This window comes from Geotrypetes seraphini, chromosome 1, assembly GCF_902459505.1.
Source record: "Geotrypetes seraphini chromosome 1, aGeoSer1.1, whole genome shotgun sequence".
Taxonomy (NCBI): Eukaryota; Metazoa; Chordata; class Amphibia; order Gymnophiona; family Dermophiidae; genus Geotrypetes; species Geotrypetes seraphini.
In genome coordinates, this window is record NC_047084.1 from 334087908 (window position 1) to 334112468 (window position 24561).

At 43.2% G+C, this 24561-nt stretch overlaps 1 protein-coding gene across 3 annotated transcripts in view; it reads right to left on the bottom strand.

Annotated features, from left to right (window-relative positions):
• The window catches only part of CCSER1 (coiled-coil serine rich protein 1), a 969508-nt gene that overhangs the window by 228932 nt on the left and 716015 nt on the right, over positions 1-24561 (bottom strand). For all 3 annotated transcript variants that reach the window (XM_033958815.1, XM_033958809.1, XM_033958799.1), the window contains one exon: positions 8213-8290. In XM_033958815.1, the coding sequence (XP_033814706.1) occupies positions 8213-8290 (78 nt within the window). The remainder of the gene's footprint in view (positions 1-8212; positions 8291-24561) is intronic.

The window sequence follows — 24561 nt, forward strand, 5'->3', positions numbered from 1 at the left end:
TGTTCCGTATCTTCTATTGGATTGGTGTTGATTTCGAAATGGGACCAGAATTCGATTGGGTCAATCTTTCCTCTGGTAGTGTGGGTTTTGATGCTTCTTGTTTTGCCGCTTTTAGGAGGTTTGAGTTGGCATCCAATGGTGAAGCTACATAGGCGGTGGTCGGACCAAAGGGAGTCTGACCAGCTGCCTTGTTTCCAGTAAAAAGTGGGATTGGCCTGTTCCTTGGAGGATAGAGTTACCAGGTCTAACTGATGTCCTCTTTGGTGGGTTTTGATCGGGGGGGTGTTTGTCAAAGCCTAGTTGGGAGAGCAATGACCAGAAATCTGAGATTTCAGGTTGGTCAGTTTACTCGAGGTGTATGTTGGTGTCCCCACACAGTAGGTTGTATTGGCTTGTTAGAGAATTGGTAAGTAGTGATTCAGCGAAGTCGTCTTTGGTCGTAGTCCATTTTTGGGGCGGTATGTAAAATAAAGTGATGGTTAGTGAGGAGGGCAGAGATGTTGATGCTAGGGCGATGGTTAGAATTTCAGAATTGGGCGAAGAGGTTGTGTTGAGAATGGAAGCATTGAGGTGGTCTCGGAAGATTATTGCTAGTCCTCCTCCTCTTCCCCATGTTCTGGCTAGGGAGAGTATCTTAAATCGTGGTGGTAGACAATCTTTAATGATGATGTCTTTGTCTGAAAGCAACCAGGTTTCTGTGAGAAGGACAAAGTCGGGGTTATTTTCGGTCAGCCAGTCTTTGATTAGTGTGGCTTTGTTCCTCATTGATCTGATGTTCAGGTAAAAGCCCTGTAGGGACTGGTGGTTGGTGTGATTGGGTGGGGAGTAGTGGGAGTACGCCAGTTTTTTTAGTGTTCTTGATTTTTTTGGGTGGGGCTTGGTCGGTTTGTAGTGGTGAGGGGGGCTGTTGGGCGAATAGGTGTGAGGGTGGTCTTGTGTGGAGTGGAGAGTGTATGTAGGGGTTCTGGGTTTTACCGATCGGTGCAGCGTAAAGTGGATGGGAATGGGGGATGCATTGGAGTGGTCTGCGTTACAGAGCCTGGAAGAGAGCAAGAGGAGTAGAAGTAGAACTGCGCATTGGTGTGTGTTTGGCCTGGCCATTGTGAAGGGCTCGTCCAACTGCGGTTGGAGAAGTTGGGGAGTTTCCTGCGGGTGATTATAGGGGGGAAAAAAAGGGGGCTAGATGACTCAGGATGTTTTTTTTTTTTTTTTATTGTGTTTTTGCTAGGGAGGTCAGGATTAGTGCAGGGGGGACGGTAATTGGGGGGTACTAGATTCACGGGTCGGAGAGCGGTTTAGTAGATTCCTGTATAATATCCTGTAGGTTAAACAATGTAGAAAGGATAAACAATATAGTTTCAATACAGTGGTGCTATAATCTGTACAGGTCTAGCAAGGCTATATAACAGAGTATTAAGTAACAGTAATACTTGTCCGGTTAGGGTTATCTGGTCTATAACCACGAGACCGGGAGGCTGGATAGTCGGTGCTGTTGGGTCTGTCTCGTGGGAAGGAGTTCCTTTTTGGGGTTGAGACAGTTGTGTCTTTGTCGGGCTGCTGGGACTGTGACTGTAGTGGAGATCAGTGGTTGTCTCTGTGATCTCTGTGGTCTGGGCAAGGCTCTGTTGTCGGTAGGCTGGTATCGGAGGCTGCCTGTGCGGGTGCCTCACGCAGGTGCTTCGCAGTCGGGTTCCTGCTGGTTCGGGAGGGGGCGTAGTCTCCCTCTCAAGACTACGACGGGAACTCCCTACAGCTATTTCCTAATGGCGATCTGCACAGGGCAGGTGTGTAGGAAGATCACTCCTGCCCCGAAAGCCCGCTAGACCACCAGGTAGGGCCGGGTTGTCGGGGGGAAGAATTAACAATGTTTTTTGTTTTCTTTTTTCCCCCTCCCCAAAAAATCGCAAATATGTGAAATCGCGATTACCGAAACCGTGAATGGGTAGGGGGAAGTGTAGCTTGTTTGGGGTCAGCGGTGATTGCAAAGAGGTAGAATGCTTATACTACATTTATTCGTGTGGCATTTCCTCTGTTAGCATAATGGAGGGATTGGCATGAAGAGTCCTATTCCCTCTATGGGGTAGTGGAAGGAGGAGGCACATGATTATTGCAGAGCAAGTAATATATTTCTTGTCATCAAAAGCCAATATTAGAGAGTGACAACGTTCCGAGAGGTTTATTGTTTGTAGAACGGTTTGATTGCATTACTCCTGAAGCAGTATTGCTCTCATAAAGTCAGTCAGGAAGCAATAAGACAAGCTGTTGCAGTTTGTACAGTGTATCCTCCATTAATAGCATCTGCAGTTGAAATGTGTTCAATCTTTTCATTTAAATGCCATCACAATTTGCATGAGCTTCCAGGAGATGCATAGCATTTCTCCAGCCCAACAAGAGAACAGAAATGATGGAACGGAGTAGAAAAGTACATGCTTTCTTCCCCCAGTGGATAAAATGTGTTTTCCCCTTTCATTAAAAGAGAGAAAAGAATCCAGCCCATTAGCTGTCATCTGCATTTCCAGACAAGAAAAATTAACTGACTCAAAATACAATACTAACTGGGCATCAGTCTCTGTAATATTTCCCTTCATGTTCTTATATATACTGTATATTGAATCTTTTTTTTTTTTTTTCCACAAGCAAATATAATGAAATAAAGAGCATGATTAAAGCTCAATTTACAAACCAAGAGAACCAATATCCTTACTATCGTTTTATTTGTTTTTCACTGCTACTATTATTTCTTTAGCACACAGACGCACACCACGCTGTACATTATATTAACCATATAAGAGACAATCCCTGCTTGACAGAGCTTACAATCTAATCAGACATGCAAACAGAGCAATTGGGGTATTAAATGCCAACCTTTAAGCTGATACTCATGTATACAAGTTGACTAATTATAGCCTTGAAGAAACCACTTCCTTTGAACGGGAACAGAGTTACAAGATGATTAAGTTTGTTCTTGAATTACTAAGCCTGTGATAGGAACAGGCCCGGGTATATACCGTATATATTCAAATATAAACCGATTTGAAAATAAACCAAGGTAACCTTTATCCCCCAAGAAAGTAGAGGTACAGGGCAGAAGAAACCCCCCCCTCCTCCCTTCCCTGGTGTCCTGTCTGCCGGATCTGCAGCCAAACAGCAAGCCAATCCGCCCCCCTTCCTGGAATGGATCCCCCCCTCCCAGATCCACCATGGGCTTCAGTACTGCCCTGCTGGTCCAGTAGTGCAGACAGAGAAACAGTCAGTCTGCTCCCCCTTCCACCCAGGGCAGGATTAATTCATCGAGGGCCCCTAGGCACACAAATATACTGGGCCCCCCTGCCCCGCCCCAACCACCATGCCCCGCCCCCATGTATTTACTTCTTTATTTCTACTTTATTTCTTCTATTTTAAAATTCAAAACAAATATTACCATACCAGTGCCAGTGCACAGTTTTTCTTCTATGCAACCTCCAAACATCTCTGAACAAAACTCCCCTTCCTTCCTAGAGGAAGAGATCTTCAGCTGGCAGGGCTTTGGGAAGCCCACCAATTTATATTTTGCATTTGGGTAGGAGGCATGGAGCACAGTGGGAAGAAAATTTAGTGCCCATCATTTTATTGGACTAATATATTTTTTTCTTAGCTTTTAGAGGTTAAAACCTCTTTCTTCAGATCAGTAAACTATACTGCTGTTACAGTATCCCTGTCCTGACCTGAGGAAAGGAGTTATGGTCTCTGAATTTGTAAAAAATATATTAAAATTAGTTCAATAAACAGTATTATCTTATTTCCGTTTTCTATTAATAAACGATTATCAACACAGCTACAATAATACCTTATCCTAAAGCAAAAATAAATAAATAAAACAAATATAAATTTTTTTCTACCTTTGTTGTTTGGTGTCTGGTTTCTGCTTTCCTCATCTTCTCACAATCTCTTCCTTCAATCCACTGTCTGCCCCTTCCAGAAAATATTTATCTCCCTCTGCCATCTCTGCTCCTGCCCCCTCCCCCCCTTGATCTGGCATCCATCACCTTCCCTCTGTTCCTCTCATAGTCTGGCATCTTTCTTCTCCCATCTCTCCTTCCCTCCCCTCCCCCCATGGTTTTTAGAATCTCTCTTCTCATTTCCTTCACTCGGATGTGATATCTCTGTGTCCTTCCCCATTCTTTGGCATCTCTCTCCTCTCTCTTCCCTTTCCTTTTCTTCTCTATTTTCTGCCTCCGTCTAAATTAAATTCTTTCTTACTATTCAGTCCTCAGTGTCCCTCTTTTCACTGTGTCTACTCACAGCTTGCCACCCCTTTCCTTCACCCCTCCACTATCTCACTAACTCTATCTTCTTCCCCCCCCCCCATCCAGCATGTGAGAAAGCAGTAGCAGTGGTGAGGAGGTGAAGACTGGGCACAAGTTCTCCCCACTTCCATCATCTGCCCTTCTCCCTTCAGTCTCCCTTCTCCCCACTTCTATCATCTATCCTGTCCTGCCCCTTTCTTCCCACTTCCCTCATCTGCCCTGCTCCCTTCTGTCTTCATTCTCCCCACTTCCATCATCTGCCCTGCCCCTTTCTTCCCACATCCATCATCTGCCCTGCTCTGCCTTGCCCCCTTCTCTTTCTCCCTCCACCCCAGGCCCATCTCACTACTCACCTTTCACTCCGATTTTTTTATTTTAGAAAAGCGACGCCCCCCCTCCAAGCATCGATCGGCAACACGGCCCCCCCAATCGGCAATGCAACCCCCCTGATCGGCAACACGGGCCCCCAATCGACGGAAAGTAATACAAACGAGCAACGCAGGTAAGAAAGGCAAGAGGAACTGTAATTTTGCAAGTGGTGCTGCTTGCCCAAAGCTTCCCTCTGATGCGCACAGGCAGAAACAGGAAGCTGCGTCAGAGGGAAGCTTTGGGCAAGCAGTACCGCTTGCAAAATTACAGTTCCCCTTGTCTTTCTTACCCGCGTTGCTCGTTTGTATTACTTTCCGTCGATGGGGGGGGGGCCTCCTTCATTGGGCCCTCCTGACCATTTCGGGCCCTAGGCCATGCCCTGGTGGTCCAGTGGAGTGGGGAAGTGGAGCTGCCTTCAATCCCTTCCTGTGAGTCTCGCAAAGTTTGCTAAGGGATCTTGCAGCAGTCATTTTTCACTACAGAGTTGCTGGGCAGGAGTGTAAAGGGATAGTTCCTGCCCAGCCTCACCGCTGGATCACCTGGGACCAGGAAGACCGGGAAGGGAGGGGAGGGAAGAGGAGGGGCGGACTAGTTGCACAAAGTCACTGGGAGGGAGGAATTGATGGCAGCTCCGGCTTCCTGCACCACTGGACCATCAGGGCAATGCTGGAGGCCTGCGGTGAGTGTAGGATGGGGTTAGCTTGAATAAAAAAATGAGACCCCCCCAATTTTGGGCCATTTTTTGGCCCCATAATCTTGGTTTACATTTGAAAGATTATAAAATTACTTCGGACAAAATTTCTAATTATTGCCCCATCGCAAATATCCCTTTTTTGGCAAAACTTACCGAGAGACTTGTATTTGATCAAATCTCAGATTTTGTCGAATCTACTAATGTTCTTCATCCCCACCAAACTGGTTTTCGAAAATCCCGTAACACGGAGTATGCCATGATAGGTTTGACTAATAATATTCATTATTTCCTTGATCATCACAAATCTGTAATATTAATCTCACTGGATCTAACTGCCGCCTTCGACACAATTGATCATGAACTATTAATCGATCGTCTGGACTCAATTGGGATCAAAGACCAAGTTCTAACATGGTTCATTTCATTTTTATCGAATCGCTCATCTATCGTCAGCTTCAATGATAGCAAGTCCAAAGCTTACTTCTCAAAATATGGTATTCCGCAAGGTTCAATATATCTCCCCTTCTTTTCAATATATTCCTTTCCCCACTTTTAAATATAGCACAATCACTAGGTTTCACAACATTTGCATACGCTGACGACATTCAACTCATTCATCCATTAGATCCTGAAAACAAAGAAGATATTACAACTATCAACAATAAACTTGTAATAATAAAAAACTGGCTCAATACAAATAAATTGGCATTAAACCTCAAAAAAACAAAATCGATGCTTTTCTCTTGGAAAAGGGATATAGCATTAAGCACTCCATTTAACCCGGATTAACGGGTAGGCCCATTAGGCACATGCCCAGGGCTCGAACTTGCCAGGGGGGCCCACTGAAGAAATAAGACAACTCAGCTTTTTTTTTCAAAAGGTGACAGGCCCCTGGTTAAGATTGACATCGGGCCCCTCCCCCCATGGCATCGGTGGCAACCGTTCCGTTGCAAGCAGTGCTCATTCCAAAGCTTCCCCTCTGGCACAGTTTTCTGTTTCCACCTGGGCAGTTCGCAAAAGAGGGCAGCTTTCGCCGAGCAGCAGCACCGCTTGCAAGAGAATGGACGGTTGCCGCCGATACCATGGAGGGCCCAATGCCCGATTCCCATCTTTCTCGGTGGGGGGGCCGATCCTGATCTTTCCCAGTGGGATGGGGGTGGGGGGGTGAAGCCGTTTGAAAAAAATCAGAAAGTTGTGTGGTGACTGACCCATGCGAAGGTGAGGGGAAGGGGACAGAGATGGGCCTGAGCCTGTGCCTGGGGTGGAGCTGGGAAAGAGAGAGAGATGGTGGCACTGGCAGTCAGTCAGGCAGATGATGGAAATGGGGACTACAGAAGGGGGCAGATGATGGAAGTGGGGAGAACTGAAGGGGGCAGAAGATGGAAGTGGGGACTACAGAAGGAGGCAGATAGTGGAAGTGGGGAGAACCCAGAGAAAAGAGAGAGATAGAAAAGGGGGCAGATGATGGAAGTGGGGAGAACCTGGAGAAAAGAGAGAGAGAGAGAAGGAGGGGGTGGGGGTGGGGGGGGCGAAGCCGTTTGAAAAAAATCAGAAAGTTGTGTGGTGACTGACCCATGCGAAGGTGAGGGGAAGGGGACAGAGATGGGCCTGAGCCTGTGCCTGGGGTGGAGCTGGGAAAGAGAGAGAGATGGTGGCACTGGCAGTCAGTCAGGCAGATGATGGAAATGGGGACTACAGAAAGGGGCAGATGATGGAAGTGGGGAGAACTGAAGGGGGCAGAAGATGGAAGTGGGGACTACAGAAGGAGGCAGATAATGGAAGTGGGGAGAACCCAGAGAAAAGAGAGAGATAGAAAAGGGGGCAGATGATGGAAGTGGGGAGAACCTGGAGAAAAGAGAGAGAGAGAGAAGGAGGCAAATGATGGAGGTGGGGACTGCAGAAGGGGGAAGATGATGGAAGTGGGTAGAATCCAGAGAAAATAGAGAGAGAAGGGGGCAGATAATGGAAGTGGGGAGAACTTGTGCCGTCAGTGTCAGGCGCATATGGGAAAGCAGCAGCAGCAGTGAGGGGCCCTCACATCCTCACCACTGCTACTGCTTTCCCACATTCTGGATGGGGGAAAGAAGACAGAGTTAGTGAGATAGTGGAGGGGTGAAGAAAAGGGGTGGCAAAGTGTGAGTAGACACAGTGAATAGAGGGACACTGAGGACTGAATAGTAAGAAAGAATTTAATTTAGACGGAGGCAGAAAATAGAGAAGGAAGATCAGAGAAGAAAAGGAAAGGGAAGAGAGAGGAGAGAGAGATATCAGATCTGAGGGAGGAAATGAGAAGAGAGAGATGCTAAAAAACATAGGGGGGAGGGAAGTAGAGATGGAAGGAGAAAGATGCCAGACCATGAGGGGAACAGAGGGAAGATGATGGATGCCAGCCCAAAGGGATATAGGGCAGGAAGAGAGATGGCAGGGGGAGACAGACAGTGGATGGAAGGGGCAGACGGTGAATGGAAGAGAATGACAAGAAGATGAGGAAAGCAGAAACCACATGACAAAGGTAAAAAAATATATATATTTTTATTTTATTGCTTTAGAATAAAGTAGTTGTAGCTGTTTTGATAAATGGTTAGAAATAGAAATGGTGATCTTTTTATTGGACTAATTTTAATACATTTTGACTAATTTTCAGATAACAGGTAAATGAATGGGGGCGAGGCTAGGGGGATCAGTGTACTTGTGTGCCTAGGGACCCTTGAAAAATTAATCCTGCCATGGATGCAGCTCTTATTAACTAGTTAAGCTGGAAAAGGGCAAAGAGGCTTCGAGGTCTATTGAAGTTCTATTAACTGGTTTATTAAGCCACAAGAATAACATGACATTTGAAATGATATAAAAAGCAATGTCTTACCTTAAATGGAAATGGATTTTCAGCAAGTGGACTCATGGGGAGTGAAGCTGTGCTACTGGCTGGACTCATGTCTGCACTCTGTAAAACAAAATATAAAAATCATGCTGTTTTGAAGTCCCCTACAGTCGCACAGCCTTTTGTGATTAGTTTAACTTACCTACATGCATAAGGATAGTAAATCACATGCCAGACTTTCTTCAAACAGGGGAATAGGAACACTTGAAAACATGTATATTGCATTTCCCAATTTCAAGTTAACAAACATATTTGAAGACCTCAAATATTTATTGATCCTTATTCTGGTTTGTTTATTTGTTTTTTTTTGGGGGGAGAGGTTGTTGGGGGGGGGGAGAATTACCCTTTAGGCTTTCAAGCTTCAAGGTTATAATTGACAAATAGAGCTGGATAACCAAAAAAGTATAGCTCAAGTTTTATTTAACAAAGTCAATTATATATTGTTTCTTTTTAAATGTGTCCACGTTGTGATATTAAATATAGTTTTGTGATTACTACTGTAATGCCCCCTCAAGTAAAAGAGAATATTCCGTGCTAGGGGTGTGGGGGGGGGGGAGTAGGTAGCTGGCAGAACTGCTATACTGCCCTTTCCTTTCCAAGTACAGACACAGTAAAATGGGCATTCTCACCAGTGCGGGGCTCAAAGAGCATCCAATACTGCATGACTTATATTCCGGGAGAGCCACTATACTCACGTTACCCCTCTCCTAAAGTTGCTTCATTGGCTTCCCATCCATTTTAGACTACAATTCAAATTCCTCTTACTGACCTACAAATGCACTCACTAAGCTGTCCCTTACTATCTTTCTTCATTTATCTCCCCCTATGATTCCCCTCCCTTCCCATGAGCTCCATTCAGCTAGTAATTCCCTATCTGTGCCCTTCTCTTCAACTACCAACTCCAGATGCTTTCCCTTCTGCCTTGCTGCACTGTATGTTTGGAACAAGTTGCCCAAATCCCTACAGTGAGCTCCGTCTCTGGCAGTGTTCAAGGTCCAGTTAAAAGCCCACCTGTTTGAGAGTGCTTTCAATTCCTAACTACTTTTACCTTTGGGTTCTGCATCCCCAACCCTATATGTCAAGTCTGTCTGTCCAAGTTAGATTGTAAGCTCTTCCGAGCAGGGACTGTCTATAAATGTCACAATGTACAGTGCTGTGTACATCTTTCAACGCTATATAAGTGATAAGAAGTAGTAGTAGCAATACTGTTCCTAAACCCAGCTTTCCTCTTCAGAATGCTTTATTTTGGGTGTACATTTGGATCCCAAATCAGAATTGACAATGACACACCAGTTCCTCTTCTCCTTCTTATACTGCTTCCTGCTAAGTAAAACAAACAAACATAAAATATCTCTATTCCTTAACTGTATTGGGAAGTTTGGTTCTCTGTTCTCTGTTGACTTTATGCCATGTTTTCTTTTTGGCTTCCTTCTCATATATAGAAAACCCAATAATCAAGACTTCTTAGTCAATTCTCATTTCAACCAATCAAGATGACTTTTATTTAGTGCAATCATTGTGGCGCTTTAGTTCCAAGGCACACCATCTTGAGGCTTAATGCCTACCCCATCTGTCTTCAGTTTGCTAGTATTAAAGAGGATCTCTGTAAACTTAAGCGTGAATTGGATGCAATTAAAGCAGATTCTATCACTCCACAGAATCATACCAATTTACCAACACTGCCTCAAAGAATAAAATAACCCAGGAATAAATAAGTCACAGCAGGTTCAGATAGACTGATATATGACACAGAAACATCCACTAGCACAATAGTTACTCCTACAGAATTCCTTTGTTCAATTAGAGCATTGTGATGCTCAAGAAAAAATAATTGAGGTGGAACTTGAACCTGTGAAGGCAACTCGAGAAGAAAAGCATAAATAAAAAAACTCAAACCAGAAAATTATTGCTGTTAGGGGGAGTCCATCATCAGAGGCATTAACCTTTGAAAACAGGTCAAGGACCTCAAAATAGTGAAATGCCTTCCAGGATCCTCAGCTGCCAGGAGTACCAGGAAAATACTGACTATAATTAGGGAAGAAACTAAGAATTCTAACATTGATGCTGTTACCCACCTGGGAACAAATGACCTGACCAACAATTCCTCACTTGCAGAACAGAAAACTTTTTGGGAGCTGAGGGGGGGAGGGGAGGTTAAAACTTTTGTAAAGACTGTAGCCTTAAGTACTGCCTATTTATGGAAAGGGAGAAAAAATAGCACACAATGCTGAGAAATTAAATAGGTGACTCAAAGCCTGGTGTCATCAAGAAGGGTTTAGGTACATAGCTAGGCTGAACACATGGCTTGGAAAGCCCATACTTGAGGCCACTACATACATGGACTTTAGAAAATCCCTGAAAACTCGACTATTTAACAAATTCTAAATTCCTATACCAAACTCTTCCTCGCCATGACCCTTCCACCTCGCCCCCTAATTCCAAGGCCCGAAACTAATTATACTTTCCACCTTGAATCTCATGTACTGACATAATGTATCTTTATTGTAACCCACCTGCACCCCATGTACTGACAAAGCGTATCTTTATTGTAACCCATGTACTGACTAAATGTATCTTTATGGTAAACCACCTGTATCCCTTACACTGACAAAATGCACCTTGATAGTAAACCACTTGTATTGTAACCCACTTGCATCCCATGTACTGACAAAATATATCTTTACTGTAACCCACTTGTATCCCATGTACTGACAAAATATATCTTTACTGTAACCCACTTGTATCCCATGTACTGACAAAACGAGTCTTTAATGTAAACCACTTGCATCCCATGTACTGACTAAATGTATCTTTATTGTAAACCGTTTCTATCCCATGTACTGTCAAATGTATCTTTATTGTAAACCGCTTCGAACTTCACGGTATAGCGGTATATAAGAAATAAATTATTATTATTATTATAGGAGGATGGGGTAATACAGTACATGGAAAACCAAACTATATTGTAATGATGGGTTACATCTTACTATGGCAGAAAAAAAAAATCCTTGCTGAGAAATTCAGGCAATATTTTTTAGGCATTTAAACTAGAAGATGATTATGGCATATGTATGCAGGACACTTCTGGTTTCCACCCCCAGCAAAAGATAAAATGTGATAGTAATAAAGATAAGAATGTAAACAACAATATTAGCAATTCATTTCTTAGCAATGCAACAGGAAGTGAGACTAAATAAAAATCTATACAAAAAGGGAGATTGGCACTGAAAGGTTTCTGGAAAGCAATGACCACAAGTGTTCATAGTCTAAGCAACAAAATTCATGATCTGCCAGCCCTGATGTTAGAGGGAGACTTCAATATTGTTGCTATCACAGAGGCATAGTTCTGTGATTCCATGGCTGGAACGCAAACATGTTGGGCAATAATCTTTTTAGGAAGGAAAGAGATGGCCAAAAAGGTGGAAGAGTAGTTCTCTATGTAGAGACTAATATACAAGCAACTGAAATGCAGAGGGCCTGGGGAAAGGAAGAAGCGATATGGAACGTTATGTAAAGAGAACATGGAACTCTACCTAAGTGGGTGTTGTCTACCGACCTATGACTCAATTGCAGCAAATTGATAAAGATCTGGTTTTAGATATTCAAAAATTGGGAAAGAAAGGGTAGTTGCTGTTGCATTGTGATTTCAACCTGCTGAATGCAAACCGGAAAGTCCCATCTGTGGAATTGGAAAGAAGTAGAGAGATCGTGTGGATGCCTTTCAAGGGGCTCTGCTCAGAAAAATGGTGACATGAGGGAAAAAGCAATACTAAATCTGGTGCTTACAAATTGGGAAAAGTGTCTCTAATGTCCAAGTGGGTACCCACCTGGGAAGTAGCAATCATCAAATGCTTTGGTTTGATATAACAAAAGTGGAAGGCAGTCACACAAAACTCAAAATTCTTGATTTCAAAAGTCTGGACTTTAGTAAAATGAGGGAGTAGCTGAAGAAAGTTGGGAGGACATAAGAAGTGAAAAAACAGTAGTCCAAACTGAAATAAGAATGGCTACTGATCTTTATGTAAGGGGGGAAAAAAATCCCAAGAGAGAAAAGAAACCAATATGGTTCTCCAAACTAGCAGCAGAGAAAATAAAGGCAAGAGTTAGCATTTGTGAAATATAAAAAAACAAAACAAAACTCAAGAGGAATACAGAAATGAATTCCGGATGAAACTGATAGAAGCCAAGAGAGATATGTGACTGGCAAAAGTGCTAACGGCCCCGAAGCCCATAGAGATTTGAAGGGTTTCGGGGCTGTTGCTGCGCGGCAGCCACTAGTGCGGCTTTGTAAAAGAGGCTGCAAATGACTAGAAATGTACAAAAAGGATACAACAATTTTTTCAGACATATCAGTGAAAAGAGGAAATCATAAAATGGAATTGTGAGACTGAAGGAAGCTATGAACTGCTATGTGGAAGTGATGAGGGAAAAAACAAATATGCCACACAAATACTTTTGTGTTCATGAAAGAAAATCCTGGAGAAGGACCGTTATTGGCTGGCAAAGTTACACTGTTGCACTGTTCATGGAAGAAAGTATTTATGAACTTGAAAAATTGAAGGTGGACAAAGCCATGGGACCGGACAGGATCCATCCCAGAATATTGAGGAGCTCAGAGAGATTCTGGCAGGTCTTCTTAAAGATTTGTTCAACAAATCTTTGGAGATAGGGCTGGTTCCATGGGATTGGAGAACAACAGATGTGGTTCATCTTAACAAAAGTGGTCACAAAGATGAAGCAGGAAACTACAGGCCAGTAAGCCTCACTTTGATTATTGGAAAAATAATGGAAATGTTTCTGAAGGAAAGTATAGTGAATTTCCTAGAATCTAATGGGTTTCAAGATCCAAGGTAACATGGTTTTACTGAAGGTAAATCGTGCCAAACAAATCTGATTGAATTCTTTGACTGAGTGATCAGAGAACTGGGTGTAATTTACTTAGATTTCAGCAAAGTCTTCGACACGGTTGTTCATAGGAGGTTCTTGATTGAACTTGACAGGCTGAGGTTAGGGCCCAAGATAGTGAACTGGATTGGAAACTGGTTGACAGAGAGTCACCAGAGGGTAGTGGTTAATGGAATTTGCTCATAGGAAGGAAAGGTGAGTAGAGGAGTGTGAGGGCTCAGTGCTGGGGCCAATTCTGTTCAATATGTTTGTGAGCAACATTGCCGAAGGGTTAGAAGGTAAGGTTTGTCTTTTTTTACAGATGTTACCAAGATTTGTAATAGAGTGGACACCCCAGAGGGAGTGGAAAACATGAAAAAGGATATGTAAAAGTTAGAAGAATGGTCTAATGTCCGACAACTAAAATTCAATGCAAAGAAGTGAGAGTGATGCATTTGGGAAGAAGAAATCTGAGGGAGTCGTATGCGCTGGGATATGAGAGGCTGATATGTACGGATGGGGAGAGGGACCTGGTGTGATAATGTCTGAGGATCTGAAGGAGACAAAACAGTGTTACAAGGCAGTGACTGTAGCCAGAAGGATGCTAGGTTGTATAGAGAGAGGTATAACCAGCAGAAGAAAGGAGGTGTTGATGCCCCTGCAACAAAAATGGTAGGGGGTTTGTGCCAAAAGCCATACAAGAAGAGACTAGAAGACCTGAATATGTATACTCTAGAGCAGGGGTGTCAAAGTCCCTCCTTGAGGGTCGCAATCCAGGCGGGTTTTCAGGATTTCCCCAATGAATATGCATGCGATTTATTAGCATACAATGAAAGTAGTGCATGCAAATATATCTCATGCATATTCATTGAGGAAATCCTGAAAACCCGATTGGATTGTGGCCCTCGAGGAGGGACTTTGACACCCCTACTCTAGAGGAAAGGAAGGACAGGAGAAAGAAGATAAAGATGTTTAAATGCTTGAAAGATATTAATATAGAACCAAATCTTTTACAGAGAAGGGAAAATGGTAAAACTAGAGGGCATAAATTGAGTTGGGGGGTGGTAGACTTAGGAATAATATTAGGAAATTCATTTTCATGGAGAGGGTGGTTGATGTCTGGAATGCCCTCCCGAGAGAGGTTGTGGAGAAAAGCATGGGATGAACACAGAGGATCTCCAATCAGAAAATGAAGGGTATAAATTGAAGAATTAAGGCCGGTACTGGGCAGACTTGAACAGTATGTGTCCCGTATATGGCTATTTGGTTTAGGATGGGCTGGGGAGGGCTTCAATGAGAGGTCTAGTCATTTGGAACATGAGATGGTTTGGATAGAATGGAGTATGCTTTGACAACAACTCCAGTAGTGGAACCTAAGGACAGTACCAGGCAAACTATGATCTATGACCCAGAAATACCAAAGAAAAAAAGACAATTTAATCATAAATTTATAAAGCGTCTAACTATTGTACAGACTGAATGGACCATCCAGGTTTTTATCTGCTGTCATTTATTATGTTACTATATTACTATGTAGGATAAGCAAACAGCTTATACTTCACAGATTAAACCAACTCAGATAACAGAGGCTGAAAAACGGCAGCATACATTTATCAGAGCAAATATAAGAGTCAGGTATCCAAGCATAAGACAAAAATGCATGTAACTCATCTAATTAAGCAAAGCTGCTATTTACTACTGTTGCAAAGATTGGGTGTACCACTGGGCAGTTGACAAAAGCACTGAGTAAGGTTGATGGTGCTGAGTTAATCCTTCAACAGACCCAAGCTTTATTCATTTTGTAGTTTTTTGTCTACTTACAGTCACTGCTCCCTCAAAGTTGTGTGGGAGTCCTCCACCTATAGCCTGCCAGTAGGGGGTGCTATTACACTGTTACACTTTCAATAGTGAAGGACAGGCAAATTCTGCATGACTAGGTTTTACCATATTTTGAGCAGTAAAACCCTGGACACAGGGCCCCGCTAAGTTTTGCCTCTGGTTCTGCACCTTTCCACCCCATTCTGCCTCTAGCCTGCCCCCCATTCTGCCCCCAGCCCCTCCTCCACAAAGCCTCCTCTCATCTTCTCTGATGAGCTTTGGAGGGCCTGGAACATGTGCGGATGTGTGTTCAACAATGGCTGTGACATGGATGAGCTTTTTTGGATATTATGAATGGGATGTCCTAATTCTACCATGGAAGTTCTTTGAAAAATGACTCCTCCATATGGCTTTATGGAATGTTACTGGATCTGGTTAAGAAAAATTACACAGATCAACATATCATTTTCTTCAGAGTTAATGCTGAGTGGGTTTTGTAGTATTTTTCATGCTGATTTCAAATCTGTGTTTAGTTTTTCACTAGCAGATCACATTTTTGTAATGAGGCTCATTATATAATTATAAACGTTAATTGGGTGATATCAAACATTTATAGGATAAATGTATAAGGAGAGTTAAAGACAGTTGTCTGTTTTTTTATGCTACAGATGTTATTTACGGTGATTAATATCAGTCTTCATCATGCCAAGACATTGTACTAATCATCCAGATAGTTTCTGTTACGTCTGTGGTTCAATTCATGATAAAAGCACAAAGTTGCCAATTACCATAGATCTGAATAAGGTATACAAATTGTACTTTGGCTGTCTACTGGGTGATCAGGATAAGTCTTGGACTCCACATTGTCACAAACCCGGCACCAGAGTGAGGTTTGTGCCAGAGAAGGGACAAAAACCCCTAACTGTTAGGAGAGCAGATCAGTGCAGTAGCTCTCCTACAAACAGTTCCCAGAGCTCTGTCATTGGCAAGGGCGCCCTAGAACAAGAGGTCTGGGAGGAGGGGAAACCAGAGGAGATCATAAGGTTCTCTAAACCTAGGGTAGCCCCTCTTAAAACTCACCATAGGAGACAAGCTCCTAACCAGCCCAGCCCCTACCTGCTCAAACTAATTGAGAAACAGCAGAAAGCTCAGAACCAGGCTGCCCAACCCCCATACAGAGTAGGGCGTGGCTCTCTGAAGGCTGGCCAAATAGAGCAGAGCAAGCTGAGTAAAGTCAGTCTGGATCCAGCTCTGGAAGGAGACTCGTGGCCAGGTGCTTCTAGGTTCCAGGCTGAGGATGAAATTGAAATGAGAGACCTGGTTGAGCCCTCTCTGCCAAGTTTGCTTGATGGTGTGCAAACAGAAGAACCTATGGACGTTTCCTGGGAGCCGGAGGACACTGCTATGGAAGAAAGCTAAGTTTCTCCTGGTGTTTGTTTTTGTACTACATTATGTTTTGGGACTTCTGCTAACTTTGTGTGAGTGGTGAGCATTTTCAAAGCTCCACTCCGGAAGTACGCTCCTGAATTGGAGAAGCACTGTGAACTTTGTTTCTGAATGTGGGTTTTGTTTTTCCCCATGATAAATGAAGTTTTTGCTACTGAGTGTTGTTAATGGGAGTTGTGGGGTCTGAATCCACAAAAGATCCTGGGTTGGGATTGTGGGGCCATTTTCTGGCAGTAGTTTTTGAAGTGGATTCAACAACTCCCCACCCCCGCCAGCTTACCTGAACTGGCAGGGGAGAGCCTGTCCAATTCCAGGCTAACACAGGGTGCTGGAAGAAGCAAATTGACTTACAATTACCAATTATGGTTTTCCCTATCTGTGACTAAGAACCAGTTAAGACTATTAGGGATATATCCTGAAGAGAGGGTTGCTCAGACCTTAGCTGACTTAGGCGCCATTTCTTTTGAGCTGTGTTTTTGTTTTGAACTTATTTTTGAATTTGAATTTTGAACAGTGGCTACAGTGTTGTTTTCAGCGCTATTGTGAAATAAAGCCCTTCTATTTTTGTTGGAATCACAGCTAACTTGTTTTCTTTTTATATTAGCTGATATTGGAACACTAGCAGGGCTTTTCACTTGGGAAAGGCACGTCTGGATTGTATGTCTTGCGCACGTCCCGGTAGCCATTCTGACCAGCCAGTACCGGGAGTGCGACAACATATCATCTGTACTAGTTGTTCCAACAGACTTCGTGACAGGCTCAATCGACAAAAGGAAGTGATGTCATTTGCAATCCCAATGATATGAAGGGAACCGCGAGACCATATTAAAGATCGCTACTTTTGCCTTGTGAACACAAGTGGATTCTCAGCTAAAACTATTCACAAAATTATATAACCTACTCTGGATTCTGCTATTAGGCCTGTTCCTCATGATGACTCACTGCCTGTCTCTGTACCTCCACAAGATGGACTTGCTTCTGTGGAACATGATGAGGAATTTGATGATGATGCTGCAACAGCTGGTCATAATCCAGAATTATCGGATCCTGATTATATGAATAATGAAGATTCAGAACCAGAGACCTTTATACAAGCTGAGCTCAATGATCTTATTTGTGATCTAAATCTTTCAAAAGAAAAAGCAGAACTTCTTGCTTTAAGGCTTAAGTAAAAGCACTTGCTTGCAAAAGAAGCTAATATAACATTACAGAAAAAGGAATCATAACAACATTCTTCACTGTAAATGTCTCATTGTGCTTTTGTCATGACATCAACGGGCTCTTCAACAGTTTGTCACAAGTGCAATGTCCAGATGAATGGCATTTCTTCATTGACTCTTCACAGAGAAGCATGAAGGCAGTGTTACTGCACAACGGAGTCTTATGAGAATATGAAGAATTTACTAGAAGCAATCAGTTATACACCACACCAGTGGAACATCTGTGGTGATCTAAAGGTCACTGGCATGCTAATTGGAATGCAAGGAGGATTCACTAAATACTGCTGTTTCCTGTGCTCCTGGGATAGCAGATCTACAGCTGAACATTATGTCAATTGTGTCTGGCGGCTGAGGGATACCTATAACCCATTGACAAGCAATGTGAAATTTATTCCATTGGTGGATCCTCATAAAATATTTCTTCCACCTCTTCATATCAAGCTGGGGTTGATGAAGAACCTGGTAAAGGCCATGGGTAAAGCAAACTCATCAGGTTTTCAATATCTTGTTAAGAAATTTCCAAAAATCAGCACTGCAAAACTGAAGGAAGAGATATTTATAGGCCTCACAGATCAAGTCCGTTATGCAGGATGAAGATTTTAAGCAATCACTCTCAGCAGCTGAGCTTGAAGCTGTGGAGGCATTCAAGTGGTTAGTGGAAAACTTTCAGGGCAACCATAAGTCTCCTTCATACAAGAAAGGAGTTCAGAATCTCGACTCATATCAGAAACTTAGCTGTCGCATGTCATTAAAAATACACTCTTTGCACTCACACCTTGACTTTTTTCCAGAAAATTTTGGTATGGTGAATGACGAGCAAGGAGAACATTTTCACCAGGACATTCAGTTAACTGAGTGTCGCTACCAAGGTTTCTGGAATGAGAGTATGATGGCCGAATACTGCTGGATGTTGTGCCGTGACAATCCAGGCACAACTCACAAAAAGAAATCATACTCTAAGCATTTTTGAAGAAATATTGGTTGCTAAGTGACACAATCCAGTATAATTATGTTATGCTGTGTACTTATTTGTCTTTGGACCGAAGATACTGCAACATTTCTTTAAGCTAACATTAGTCATAACTTTAAAAGTTTATGTGACTGAAAAAAACTAATGGGGTCTGAGCGTTCACTATTAAGCATGTATTATACTGTGCGGTCATTGTATATATAAAGAGATTTACAGATTTGGCATGGGTGACTAATTAAAGCAGTGAAAAAAACTAATAACAGATCTGAAATCAGCATGAAAAACTGATTTAGAAAAATGTGCTGTGTTGTCAGATGATTTCAAAATTATTTTTTGTTGCCTTGTATGATTATTCATTTTATACTATACATCCTCAACCCTCTATGTCATTTCTGTCTCTCCAAGTTAAATTGTAAGCTCTTCCAAGCAGGGACTGTCTATTTAATGTCAAAATGTACAGCACTACGCACACCCTTCAGCATTATAGAAATGTTAAATAGTTGTAGAAGTAGTAGTAGTAGTAGACCATTGTGTTTTGATTTTCTGATGGTAGTAGTGTATAAGTGACTAGTGTGACCATATGGCTCCAGAAAAAAGGGGACGGATTGAGACATCCAGGTTTTACTTCCATTGAAAGCAATGGAAGTAAGGAGAACAGATTGAGACATCTTGGTTGCTTTCAATGGAAGTAAAACCCGGATGTCTCAATCCGTCCCCTTTTTTCTGGAGCCATATGGTCACACTATAATGTTCATCTGCTTACTGGGGTGAGAAAAAGAACTATACTTCATGCACCCTGTGAGTTTGTGTTGTTTTCTTTTTTAAGGTTGTGGCAGACACGCTGCAAACGCTGATGAAACATTCCTAGTGCTCAAGCCATCTCCTATGTTAGGCGATAAAACAGCTTATATTCCTTGTCTTAGAAAGCCTGCTAGTAACCTGATCTCCTCTAAGAACAAGGTTGGGGGAGGCGAAGGAAAGAGAGAAGGTATGAAGAGCCAGAGTTCCCAAGTAAAACTTCCCCTGACTCAGGAGAATTCAGGTAGGGGAAGGGAAAGTTGCCCTTTACAAGCACTGTGGAACAAACGAGGGAATGCCTGAAACACCTGATATCTGGGACCAAAGGAGGCTGGGTGAATTTGGGCACACCTTTAGCAGCAGGGGACTTAAAATTCAGCTCGGAGGAATCAGGAGGGGAGGAGTTAGGCAGCGCACCTGTCTCCAACGCCCTCCTGATGTGGAAGTGGATGAGCTACCAGGGGAAACTCTGCCAGTAGCTGACCTAAACTCCCAAGTGAAGCCAATGCAGCAAGAGCCTAGTGAGTGGAAGGCTGAAATGAGACCAGAACTCATGGAGAAGGTCTGAGCCAACACATGCTGCAACTGCAAGGCAAGAATTAAGTTTAAACGGTGTTTTCTTGAGGTTTTATTCTTTTTTTCTTTTTCATCTCAGCATGCTAGCTAGGGCAGAGAGTGTTGGGCTACTGAAAGCTGCGCCCTATTTGGAGAGAAGTTTTTCCCTTTGAACTGTGATGCATGCTATTGAGAAAAGGGTACATAACAGAATGAATTATTGAATTTGCTTAAACCAGGAAGGTGAATGAAGGGCATTGTGGGGATTGTGGTTTGGACTAACCACTGGATTGTTTTTCTTTCTTTATTTAAATGAGGCATGTTTTTGTTTGGAACTGAAAAACCAGGGTAAAAATGGGAGAAATCCTGATGTGCAATGTTGATTGACTAACGGTGCATTCTGACAATAATAAGAACAACAATAAAACTTTGATGAACTCTGACCTGTCTCTACTCATGTCTGTGGAAAATACGGTGGCCTGCTAGTGAGAGTTCATGAGGATACACTAGCAGTAGCCACAAGGTACATTTACCCCATTTTGACATTGGTATGGAGCTTTGAGTTAATTCTTTTTTTTTTTTCTGTCTCTACAGGTTTGATTTTAGACTACAGAATGACTACAGTCTTGAAATAAATACATCAAACACAATACATTTAAGCAGAATTGTTATGTCTATCCACTTCAGACAAAGCTTCTCTATGTGCTGTGATGCAAGGACATATTATATCCACAGCTACCTTTCACTTTCATATGCTCATCTGAGCTGTTATCATGTGAACAACCTGTCTTGTCTGTGTTCATGGATGAAAGGCTGAGGGAAAGACCGCAGAAAACAAACATAAGTGGGAATGGACCGGGAAGGGGCCTGAGGCTCTGATTGGCCCAGGTTGTTTAAGGCCTCTTCTATGAGTGGGGTCTTATGCATCTGGGAAAATCAGAGCCTTACATCCCTCCCCAGATGCATCCGGGGAAGGGCCTTAATAAATAAGATGGTGACAGCATGGAGACGGCAAGTTTAGCACCTGAATCTAGCAGCGTTTGTTTCCTTCACTAATCCTTCGGTGGAATATGCCTCATATGAAGCGCAGGCTGATTCCATCATGGACAGGACATCTAACCCTGTTCAGCGCTCCATATTGGATTTATCACCGCCGCCATTAACCCCAGACAAATACCTCGAGGAACACCTGGGCTGTCTTCGCCTGGGGGAGCGGATGGAGACTTCGGGCTGGAGGTGTCACTCTCCCCTCCAGGAGCTGTTCCTCTGCTGTATCCTGCCACAGCTGCGGCTCTGCCGACAGACCCCTGTGAGGAGGTGGAACCAGGGGAAACCTCAGATCAGGGGCTCTTGACAATTACAAGGCAGAGAGCTCAGAGTGCCGGTTTGGAAACTGGCATAATAACAACAAGACTGGCAGTCATTACCCTCGAGAGCATTTGGGACGCTCTCGAGAAGCTGAACTCTTCAATGTGTAGGTCAGGGGTGCCCAATAGGTCAATCGCGATCGACTGGTAGATCGCCAAGGCAACGCGAGTCAATCGCGTTGCCTTTGTGATCTTTTTCTCCCTGCTGCTTCCCCAAGCCAGGCCTGGCACGTACAAGCGCCCGACTTACAAAACTTCACCTCCGACGTCAATTTTAACGTCGGAGAGGAAGTTTTGGGCCAGCCAATCGCTGCCTGGCTGGCCTGGAACTTCTTCCCCGACGTTAGAATTGATGTCGGAAGAGAAGTCTTGTTGGCCCGGTGCTTGTACGCGCCAGACCTGTCTCGGGGGAGTAGCAGCAAAAGAACAAACTCCTGAGAGAAAGGCAGCGTGCCTGCCACCATATTCTCCACATCTGCCTCTCTCTGCATCTTTAACTCACCAACAGCTCCTGCCGAACTAGAAAGACGCACTTCTACCACATACGAGAGTGCCGCCTTCATATCCCCAAGCGTGTCTTTCACGCGGGAAGCCAGTGCGTACTCCGGAGCCAACAAAGCTGTGGCCGTATCCCCTGAGCAAGCGGCAGAACACACTCCCGACAGCGTACAGCGCTTACCCACTTCCGCCGCCATGACTCCAAACAAAACAGCTGTACTCACGATCCTCCTGAATTTGAAAGGCAGAGTCATTTTACTACCGCACAAATCCTGTGCCAGTGAAACCAGGTTTGGTGAAGCGTTGGTGGCTTGGTGGTGGGGGTAGGGAAAGAATCGGGGAAGTGGAAAAATTGGCACGATGGCTTGGGGGGCAGGGAGAGAGAGAAAGAAAGGCAGAAATAAAGAGGGGGGCAGGGGGAGAGAGAAAGAAAGGCAGAAATAAAGAGTGGGGGCAGGGGCAGAGAGAAAGAAAGGTAGAAATAAAGAGGGGGCAGGGGAGAGAGAGAGAAAGAAAGTAAGAAATATTGGCTTTACAGAAGAAGGAAGTGGAACCAGAGACTCATGAAATCACCAGACAAAAAGGTAGGAAAAATGATTTTTCAATTTAGTGATCAAAATGTGTCTGCTGTCTATTTTGCACTGTGGCCCCCTTTTACTAAACCGCAATACCGGTTTATAGCGCAGGGAGCCTATGAGCAGCGCAGGGCATTCAGCGCAGCTTCCTGCGCTAAAAACCGCTATCGCGGTTTAGTAAAAAGGGAGGGGGTATATTTGTCTATTTTTGTATAGTTGTTACTGAGGTGACATTGCATATTTTAAAATCATCAGCCTTGACCTCTGATAAAAACTCCAAATACAAATGATAATTAACATTTTCTCTGCTTTTTGTTTTTTCAAATTTTATTGTTGGTAGATCATTTTGACTTGGTCATTTTAAAAGTAGTTCACAAGCCCAAAAAGTGTGGGCACCCCTGGTCTAGGTCTTCACAGGAGATTGCAAATCTTGTAAGTACTGTTGACGCTCTTGGAAAATCTTTCCACAATACTAATTATCTTTTTTTTTTTTTCATTCTTTATTCATTTTCAAAATTACATTAAGTGTTAAATATAATCATACACATTAACAATAAATATATCACTTAAAAACAATCATTGGTACATTACATAAATTTTTAACCCTTCCCCTTTCCCATCCCTCCCAACCATATATTCCATTATCATATAAAATATGCAATAATAAAATATCCCCCTCCCCACCCCTTAAACTGATAAAGAAGAATTATCTAATGAAATTCAACAAGTAAAAAAAACAGTGATAGACGTTCAGGCTGTTACAACTAATTTGATTAAAGAGATAAATTTCCTGCTTAGGAAAACTGAATAGTTGGAAAATTACAACCGGAGATTGAACATTCGCTTATTGAATTTTCCTAAAGTATATGGTGTGACCCCTTTAGATATGTTTAAAAGATACCTTATAGAAATATTAAAAATTTCCTCAGATCATATACCTCCGGTAAACCAAATTTATTATTTACCTGAAAAAACAACAACATTGGAATCACGCCTGAATTACAGACACAGCAAGACGCTCCTTTAAATATCACGGAGCTGTTGGAATCTACTGTATCAGAAAATTCTGAAAGGGTTACACATCCCTTGTTTTTGAGCAGGACCTGAATGCTATCATGAAATTATATTTTCACAATACTCAAAGTTTATTTCATGGGAAAAAAGTTTGGATTTTCCCAGATGTCACCAGAACCACGCAGGAACGCAGGAAACTGTTTTCTTCAATGAGAAAGGAGACATTAGATCTTGGGGGAACGTTTTTACTTGCATACCCTTGCAAATGTTTGATAAAATACCTGGGAACCAAGGACTCCTTTTACTAAGCTACGATAGTGTTTTTAGCGCACGCAGGATTTTAGCATGCGCTAAACCTGCGCTACGCAGCTAGAACTAATGCCAGCTCAATGCTGGCATTAAGGTTTAGCGCGCATGGCAATTCAGCGCGCGCTAAAACCGCTATTGCAGCTTCGTAAAAGGAGCCCCAGTATGTCTTGTTTATACCTGAACAATTATATTCATTTTTGGATTTGAAGACCTTGGCAAGAGGAGGAGTATTAGGGAATGTAGAACAGTAGTTATAAGTATAGGATTTTAGCTGTTAAATCCATTCCTTCTATTGATTTAGGGCAGGGGTGTCAAAGTCCCTCTTTGAGGGCCGCGATCCAGCTGGGTTTTCAGGATTTCCCCAATGACTATTGTGAAAGGGAAGCGCCTGTCAGCAGTTTAAACCCGGTTTTAAACCCTGCCTTGCAAAGGGCTGTCCCTATTCCTAAGCCCAGGAAGCTGCCCAGTATCCCTGTTCATATCACCAAGAGCCAACAGGCAGGGCAAGGCAGAGAGAGAAGGGCAGAAACCACAACAGCTGGTTTAGGGCACTATAATCCCTTTTATAACACCTTGGACAGTTCTCCAACAAAACCTCTAGTAAAGAAAACCAGCACAGGCATGGTTAATGAGAGGGGTGGGGCTGACAGGCAGGACGAACCCAGAGGGAGAGTGGGAACAAGCCTGCAGCATAAAATCAGCACAGCTGGGAACACTCGAGAGAATACAGAGAATTCAGGAGAGAATTCAGGAACTGCTAGAACAAGAAGTGCCATGCTGAGCAGGAAGGAGCCTGCTAGGAGTTCTTTGTCTCAGACCAGAGCTAAAGCACAGGCTGTCTTACAACCCTCCCGAGCGAACAGACTTCTGGCTCCTAAGC